The following is a 9,586-nucleotide window of genomic DNA, read 5'->3' as shown; positions in this document are numbered from 1 at the left end:
ATGTCCGAGAGCCAAGGCCACTTGCCCAGGAGCTTCTACAGTGCCCCACCTCTCTCTGCCATCGTACATGGGTCTCAGCTCATAAGCTTTGAAGATGGATTTTTTTTACCCAGCAGCTGCCATAGCAGGACCTGGCTCCTGGACAACTTTCCAGAAGCCTGCAGTGAAACTACCAGCTGCAAAGTGCCCAACTGTAGACAGGAACTGGGCACAGAGCAGAGCGGCATGCAAAGCGCCTGCCTCCCCAGAGTTGTCCAAATAACTTGTTCTAATTCCAGGCCCTGTGCAAAAACAATATGCCAATCAGGACGTTCCTCGGCAGTATCGGCGTGTGTTTCTCAGCCTTGCCAGTCAGGAAGCGGCCAACAAGCTGCAGTCCAAGGCTGCCAGTCTATGAGCCACGTGGCAAAGAGTTGTCCACCCAAGCCTTCTGTGTCTAAGAGTTGTCTGACTCTGGAAGGTGACCCTGGCCAATGTCAATCTCAGAGCCCTGAACCCAGTTCCAGCAGGCATCCGGTCTGCATCGCACCAGGGCCACAACTGGAATCTTCTAACACTTACGAGCCAGCTTGCTGTGTTACTGGTGGTTTGCAACTACCTAGTAAGTGAAGAATGCAGAGAATGTGTAGAGGAGATAGCTTTTTCTGATTCAGATAAATTGCTTTTCTAAGATATCTAGGAACTTTTATTTCTCTACATGCATGTTATGGTTCATGTGTTTGTGAGTGAATGGATGGGTCTTTTACTGTCTCTAAAGGGAAGAGTTTTTGGATTCTTGCTCTTTGGGGGAATTTCTGGTAGTAAGCTGGGATTGGAAAGCATGTTAAATATTTTGGGTCACTAGAACACTATTTGCTGTAGAGCACTAAGAGTTGCCACCAGTGACTAAGATGAGTACTGGTTATTATCAGCAAAAACACATAGCTCTGAATCTGGCTTATTATAATATACAAATATAATGTGCTACTAATCTCAGAAATCTGGATAATATTGGAGTTTAAAGGGACTCTGAACCCTGTCTAGTCCCATGAATTCTGATGGGTTCAACTCTATCAGATGTTGTCCATGTTGTTCATAACATCAAACCACAACCGAAATCTGTATCTACTCCCTGTCCATCCACTGTTTTATCTGCTGTATCACAACACGCCTATAGTCAACTGTGAGATTGAATCTATCGCTGGAAAAGAGTGAGAGAATTTTCACTTTCACTTCCATGGACTTCATAACCATAGAGCAGCCAGAGACCTTTGAATATGATGTATCCACTTCCATTTCTGCTATTCTTCTTCCTCTTTTCACTATTTCTTAAGTGTTCTCTGAGTTGGGAAAATACTCTTTGTATTAAATAAATTTACTGCATTTGGAATTACAAACTTAACTGTCACGCTATTATTTTTATGCAACACTGTTGTGGGTTTTACGTTACCGGGTTTTCTTTTGCACCAGATGAAAATGGTATAAATATTTGGAAGGGAAAAAAAAAAGAGAATATGTTCCCTTATAATTGTTTGCAGAGTATGAAGCATAATAAAAGAATCTTTGTGGTACTCAGCAGAAGATGGGGAACGTGCTCAGTATGAAGATCATAAAACCATGGAGCCAGAATGTGTGAAGATACATTAATTTTGTTTAGAATAGCTTGTACGGAGAAGCTGTGGGTGGACTCTGCAATGGGGCTCTCAGTTTTCAGAGCAACATGAGGTAGGTAGTGGTGAAGAGCTTGGACTCTGCAATGGGGCTCTCGGTTTTCAGAGCAACATGAGGTAGGTAGTGGTGAAGAGCTTGAACTCTGAAGTCAGATTTTCCTGGGTCTGAATCTCAGCCGTGCTGGGTGAAGGTTGTTCGCATCTCAATGGCGTGGCTCTGTACAAATTATTTGATGACTCTCAACTCTGTTTCCTCAACTTCAAAACTGAGATGATAATGACTGTGCCACTGTGAGACTTAATAAGTTAATAATTTGAAAGTGCTCAGCACATGACCTTGTATATAGGAAACGCTCAGTAAGATTTCACAACATGATTAGCTAGTTCGGAGACCCAATATGAAGAGTGGCAGGGATTTGTAGAGAAACCCAAAGATCTCTGACACATGAGGAAAGCCAGTCATCCAAAAAGTGAAAAACTAGCCATTTTGGATCTTGTGTGATGAAAGTAGAACTTTCCAGCAAGGAAAATGCTAAGAAAACATATGCCATGCCTTGTGGAGGGGGGCTGTCAAGTATTGGAGTTTATGAAAAACCTAATGTTGATTTATGTGTATGCCATCCTAAAGAAGACGATTTAAGCCTAAAATCCATAAACCACCACGTACAGAGGTGCTGCCATAGAGGAGTGGCATTGACATGTAGCTAAGGCAGGTCTGAAAGAGACTGAATGAACATGGTTTGATATCATCAATATTAACCAGAGCATACGGCAACCCCAAGAGCAGAGCCTTCTTGTGGCAAGAGATATTGACATTGAACTTCTGAGCATGGCAGTGGGCCGGCAGCGGCAGAGCACTGGCAACAAGGAGAGATTTCATCTGTGTGGAAGCTTCTCAGTATTCCTGTCACAGTCAATCATGCAAACACAGTTGAAATTCATGCACAGCGAAGATTGTTACTAATACAATTCAAATGGGAGGGTCTGGGGAGAGTACAGCTCATTTTGGCCAGTGATTCTGAAGACAAGAGGAAAAACAGCTATATCATTTGCCTCTCAATTATACATTCCTTTAGGGGTGTGGCTTGTTGGGACATAGCATATTGGTGACAAGTGGCTAAGTGGGATGTGTGTGTGTGTGTGTGTGTGTGTGGTGAGCAGGGGAAGGCAGGAGAAAAGAACAACGATGTTAAATAATGTTTTCATTTTTCCATATACTCTGTTTATCATCCTAGACCTTAATTCATTCTTTTCAGGCTGAGGGTAATCACTCCCCTAAGGAGAAGTTAGCAGAAGAAGAGGTCACTATCTATCTAATCCAACCCAACATGGAGCACATTGGAACTCTTTATAGAGAGAAATTGTGTGGATTCAGGAACTAAAGATTCTTGGTATTGGAACAGATAATGGTAGGGTGCCTGGGTGGCTCAGTCAGTTAAGAGTCTGACTCTAGATCTCAGCTCAGGTCTTGATCTCATGGTTCCTGAATTCAAACCCCACATCAGGCTCTGCACTGACACTGTGAAGCCTGCTTGGGATTTTGCCTCTCCCTCTTTCTGTCCCTCCCAGACTTGTACTCTCTCTCTCTCTCTCAAAATTAAATAAATAAACATTAAAAAATGAATAGATAATGGGGTGATAATGTGAAAGATGTGCTTTGTAGGCTATCTCTTGGCTTTAAAATATACCAAACCTTGTTCAAATCCAAATTCAGCCATTTAGCAGCTGTGTGCCCTGGGACAAGGCCACATTTATTTTGACACTTTATCTGATAATTTGCTTCTTGGGCCTCAGCCTCCATTTATTCTCATGATTTCTCTATACTGGATATGAATTTGAAGACAGAGACCAAGAAAAGCCCTTCCATTGGAGGTGCAAAGGTCACACACAGTATGGAGCGTAACCCAGTTAGTCTATGCAGTACTCTCAAAAGCTGTAGAAGTGACTCAGTGGGTACATGCTACAGATCTTCATAGATCAAAGAATTTCCTTCTGCTTGAACAGAAAGGCTGTGGTTGTATTTGTGCATTGGTATCACCCACACTAGACTCTTCAAGACATAAACAGCTTAATAGAATGCTTCTTTCCTGGAAGTTAAGCATAATGAATTTCAGGAACTTTTTTTTGCCTATGTAATACTGTACCAAAAGCCATAAGGTGACTCTTATTAATTTGGTCCTAATTGTTTACCAAGCAGTATACATGTACGTTTTAATTTTAGGTTTGGACAACCTAGTCGGATAAGTACAACTTTTTTTAATCCTCATTTTTTTTTTCAATGCAGATGAAGACACATATAAATTAAGTAGGTTGTCCAAGATCATGTACATGGGAAATGGTAGATTCAGGAATTTAATCCAGTGAGTTGGACCTCTGAGCTTGAGCTATAAATCCTGACTACAAGATGACATTACACCTTTGTCCCCAAAGTAGCTCAAATACGTGGGAGATTTCTGTGTCCTCTAGAGGGTCTGAATAAATAATTTGAAAATTATTAGTCAGGTTATATTGTATTGTTGCACAATTGTATTTCGTCAACGGGAACAATGGAAGAGAATGAAACATAGTTGTAGATGAAACAACCAGAGAACTAAATATAGCTGATTGGATGGCTTAATTCCAACTAGGAATAAGTGCTAGAAAGGAATTAGGCATATTTCATTGGAGTTTGTGAAACAGTATAGATTTTCAGTATCTTAGAAAGGAACATGAACTTCAGATCATGTGAAATTACATAATCTAAGTACCAGAGAAAATGTTTAGATTATATGGAGTCAAACTTTTCTACATTGTAAGCTTGACTGTCTTAATGTTTTTAGTAATTCTGTTTTTCATATCATTAGTCCCTACTTCTTTCTAATTAAATATGTTCCTTCTGAAAACTCTGAGCCTGTTTTTAGACATTAGTGGGATATGAGGACATTTTTCTAAGTTTATTTATTCTGAGAGAAACAGAGACAGTATGAGTGAGGGAGGGATAGAGAAAGAGGGAGAGAGAATCCCAAGCAAACTCCATGCTGTCAGCACAGAGCCTCCACATGGGGCTTGAACTCACAAAACCACGAGATGATGACCTGAGCCAAAACCAACAGTCAGAGGTTTAACTGACTGAGCCATTCACGTGCCTAGAAGACAGCATTTTGTTCCATGTTGCATCAGAGTCACTGATCCCTTTTTGGAGGCTAGAATGTCTTTCTCTAGTTCTGCTTCCCATTTCTACCTTCAGAAAGATCCTGTTACTCCCTCAGTTTGAAATTAATTCACTGCAATTTGTATTCTTTCCATAAAACCCCAAATGGAAATAATGATAATCAATTATGAAAATAGCTAAAAAAGAAACCGTGAACACAGAGAAAGAGTACTTTTTTAGACAAGTGATTACTCACTTATACTGGTTATATCAGAGCTGTGGCTTTGGTTAGCAACAAAATATATTCTAGGGAGATAGGTACAGATAGGGTAAAGATCTAAAAATTAAATGAAGTTTTGAATTAAAAAAAACACATTTTTATGGTTGCATAATATTAAGAATTGCTGACTTTTGTATAACTTTATCTGGGATTGTATGTATATATGTATGTATGTATTTAATAGTTTTTTAAATCTTTTTTTTTGAGAAAGAGACAGAATGCAAGCAGCGAAGCGGCAGAGAGAGAGGGAGACACAGAATCCGAAACACGCTCCAGGTTCTGCACTGTCCACACAGAGCCCGAAGCGGGCTCAGGAAACGCGAGTTCATGACCCAAGCGGAAGTCGGACACTTAACTGACTAAGCCACCCAGATACCCCTATTGTATTGTATTTTAGAGAGATAGACAGCATATGAGCATGAAACAGGGGCAGAGAGTGAAAGAGAGAGAATCCCAAACATCTTCACATTCAGCACAGATACTGACACGGAGCTCCATCTCACGACCTTGGGATCACCACCTGAGCCAAAATCAAGAGTCGCACATCCAACTGACTGAGTCGCCCAAGTGTCCGTCCAACCTCCCCAGCTTGATAGAAACAAATTCACTAATGGGATTCAAAAAGAGTTATTCCTTGGAGCCCAGAGGCAAAACCAATGTGCTTGTATCCGGACACAAGAATGAAGAAATCTCAATACTGAAAATGGTTAGGCTCATGGCTATTGCATTACTCAATATGATATTGCTTCCAGTGCAGAGCCAATTCCCCTGCAGGAGTTCAGTAACTACTAATTGACAAAGATAATGACAAAAGGAGACTGAAAGGCAAAGAAAAGGCTGAGTATAATACCTTCCTTATCAGGACACTGATTGTCACCAGTGCTTTGTGGACAGTGGCATGCTGCTATTTAAATTGAATATGCAGAATGGAACACATGGATTAAAAAGCCCTCTTCCACCATAAACCCTCTCAACCTTTACAGTGGGGTAATTAACTGGTGTTCATGTTAACCCCCTTGAAATGAGCATCATTCACTCCGACACTCTCCATGCTATTAAACCGATGTAATAACGCATTTTGAAAGTCTCAAGAACAAAGTATCTTCCTCTAGACCTCATATTTTATTAAATTAAGTTGCAGGAGAACGAGAACCAAAGAAATTTTTAATTTTCCATATTGATATTCACAAGGGCTATAACATACTTATCTAATGATCAGATTGATAGTAAATCCCAGTCAAGGTTAGTAATGATCACAGATATACTTACCAAATAAAAGAACACCTATTTCTACTGAAATAAATATTTTTCAAACTTTATTCTCAGGAAATGAAAACAGGCATTAGTACCGTTCTGTCATTTTTCAAGCCTAGATTTGTTCAGCAGGTTGCTCAAAGTGGGTTTGCTCCCAGTTTCCTGTGTCCTGGATCCCCGTGGCTGCAGCTGATGGTGGATTGAGCCCCAAGAGTCTGGCTTAATTTCCTGCAGGGGATGAGTATAGCAATCAAACTATTGATCTTGAGGTGGTCCTGGAGGGACTCCTAATGCAAGGCCAGTGGTTGGGGACCCTTAGGCTACAAATGGAATTCTAGGCAATCAAAAAACAATATGCGACATTCTTACCCACTGACTTTCCTCTGGAGGACAAATATCCCAAACTGTGCTTGTTCTGAAAAATGTCCGATCAGACTTAAGTGTTTCCCATGCCTCCATCGTGCTGGTGACCCAAGTATTTGTAGCAAAGGCTAGCTGACTGTTTTTCCGTGGTTTCTTCTTAAGCTTCTTCATTTCTATCACAGTTATATTTTCATAGAATCATATTTTCTTCTAACTGTGCAAAAGATCTTTGGTGAGATTCACTCATACAGTTGAGCAAATATACTTGCCAAGGTTATGTGATTTACTCGACCAGAGTTACAGCTAGAACTTAAACCTAGTGGGTTTAAACTTAAGCCCATTCCAGGGCCCCATTGACCATACTCTAAAGTGTCCCTTCTGAGAAGTTTATTAAAAAATATTTAAATGTACTAAGCACAATAATTTTTAACGAGCCCTGTATGTGCCTTAAAGGCCACACATAACACATAAAAACCTTTATTGGATCATAAATGTGACCTATCTTAAATTAATATGCCAGCTGTAATAAACATTAATCTATTCACAGAATTTCAAATATTTTTTAGTGAAGGTTGGAATACTGTTTTTCTAAATGCATGGCTTGTTGAACGGTAAATAAGACTATAAGTCCCTCATATTAGAGATTCAGTGAGTATTTTTCTATGGCTGTAAGTAGCCATCTTCCCTGACATTTAAATAACTGGGTTATGTTTATCACCGTTTTTGAAACTGTGAGTCAGAATAAAGCCTGCACTGGATGCCAATACTCATTACTAAAAAGTCCTAGAAGACACAGCCCTAAAGGGGGAAGAGCACAAAATATGGGGGCGTTGCCTAGAATCTACACTAAGGTCATCTTGCCTTTTTTAATAATTGCTCAGCTACAAACTACAACTGTGATTCCCTCAGGAGTTATTGTTGTGTTTCTTTCATCCTCACAATTAACTCTTTCTTCCCCATGAGCGTTGGAGGTGACCTCTGCTTAGCCAGGAGCAGCTGTGACAGAGCCCAGCTCCTAAAGGAATGCCAAGAAACCAGAAGAGAACCATTAACTGCCAGCCAGCACGCCTCTGCCCAGTTCCCATGAGCTACTCCTACACCACTCCACTTGTGGTGTGTCCAGAACTTGCCACATAACCATCACCCACTTTTTTCCCCTGAAGTCTTTAGTCCCTACCACCGGGCAGGCTGCACTCAAACTGTTGGGCTGTATGGACAGTAATTATTGTTCTAGAGTTCACAGCCTCATGGCTCACCATGGTTGGATTTGGCAGCTGCTGACCTCTAGTGGAGTTCTTTACTTGTTAACAAAATGAGCTACATATTCAATAGCTTTTGTACCTGAGTTCCATCTTATACCTTGAGGTATTTTAAGTAATCCCTCATAGTTGCTGATTCCTAAACAAAATACGTACACATTTCTACCTAGCCTAGTTGGAAGGGGTGGCTGGTTTCTTATTATGATATATGGCTGCTTTTTTTTTTTTTTTTTTTAATCTAGTGGGGCACCTGGGTGGCTCAGTCAGTGAAGCATCCTATTCTTGATTTCAGCTCAGGTCATGATCTCACAGTTTGTGAGATCAAGCCCCACATCAGATTCTCTGGACTGACAGTGCCAAGCCTGCTTACGATTTTCTTTCTCCTTCTCCCTCTGCCCTTCCCCACCTCAAATGAAAGGAAGAAAGAAAGAAAGAAAGAAAGAAAGAAAGAAAGAAAGAAAGAAAGAAAGAAAGAAAGAAAGAAAGGAGGGAGGGAGGGAGGGAGGGAGGGAGGAAAGGAGGGAGGGAGGAAAGAAAAAGAGAAAAAGAGAGAGAAAGAAAGGAAGGAAAGAAGGAAGGAAGGAAAGAGGGAAAGAAGGAAGAAAGGAGGAGGAAGAAAAAGAAAAATCTAGCATACCCATCTATTGCTATACTATTCAGATTTAAGACTGTTTATTTACTAAGCCATATTTATTCTTTTTCTGTGTTAGTTTTCTTCTTTTAATGCTCTTTAAGCCTTTGAAATATGATGTCAATATGGCATCAAATTGTTTTCTTTATCTTCAAATAAATTTGATTAATCTATGCTAGTGACTGCTGCATAAATACATAATTTTCATCATTATTTCAGTATTAGTATAATTATTGTACTTCTAGTAAAATTTGTCTTATTAAATGATTGTTGAAACAAATAGAGTTAGTTATGATGTTGCAGATAGAGTTAGTTAGGATGTTGCAGTGTTACAATTTCAACTAGAAAACAGAAATCTTTGGAAAGGGCCATTGAGAACCAAGAAAAGTCTGAACTTTTACCCTGCTTGCAAGTTAACAAATTAGCTTAGCACAGATTCATGGAAGCTGACAGGAGACATGACACCCATGGGTCAGAGACAAAGGCTTATTATTCATGGCAGTAGAAGAAGCCAGAGTATTACTATTTATACCAATTATCTGACCCTCAATTCCCACAGCAGAATAGGAAGCCTCATGATACTTGTATCTTCAATGAGTTGTTTTATAGAAAAGAAACCTTGAGATTAAGAAGCCTAGATCATGAATATGGTAATGGACAGTAAGCATACCTATTTTTTGCCCTAGAGAGAATATTTATTTTTCAAAACTCTTTACTATACAAACATGGTTGAAAAGATAGTTCAGAACAGAAGGAACCCGTGACTTTGTTCTCAAGACATGTTTAAATGTGATAGACCTACAGAGACCTTCCCCACCCCCCACCCAATATCTAACCCTTATTTCTATACTGCACTTCTTCTGATGAATTTTTCCAAAAGTTTCACAGAACGTTTAAAGGAGTTAATTGGGATGGAGAGGGCAAGATGGCGGAGAAGTAAGGAGCTCCGTACTTGCACTCGCGCCCATACATCACACAGAAAAGATCTGAAGCCATTGGAAACCTTACAAAACCTGAGAG

At 40.0% G+C, this 9,586-nt stretch overlaps 1 protein-coding gene across 1 annotated transcript; it reads left to right on the top strand.

The window, feature by feature from the left end:
- LOC120229358 (keratin-associated protein 27-1) lies at positions 1–609 on the top strand. Its single transcript, XM_039228310.1, has one exon. The coding sequence runs from the start codon at positions 1–3 to the stop codon at positions 607–609; it is 609 nt and encodes a 202-aa protein (XP_039084241.1).
- The last annotated feature ends 8,977 nt before the right edge of the window (positions 610–9,586 follow it).

This window comes from Hyaena hyaena, unplaced genomic scaffold (genome assembly GCF_003009895.1).
Source record: "Hyaena hyaena isolate Hyena2069 unplaced genomic scaffold, ASM300989v1 scaffold_2, whole genome shotgun sequence".
Lineage (NCBI taxonomy): Eukaryota > Metazoa > Chordata > Mammalia > Carnivora > Hyaenidae > Hyaena > Hyaena hyaena.
The sequence above is the reverse complement of the archived record's forward strand: the minus strand, read 5'-3'. Positions and strand labels throughout refer to the sequence as shown.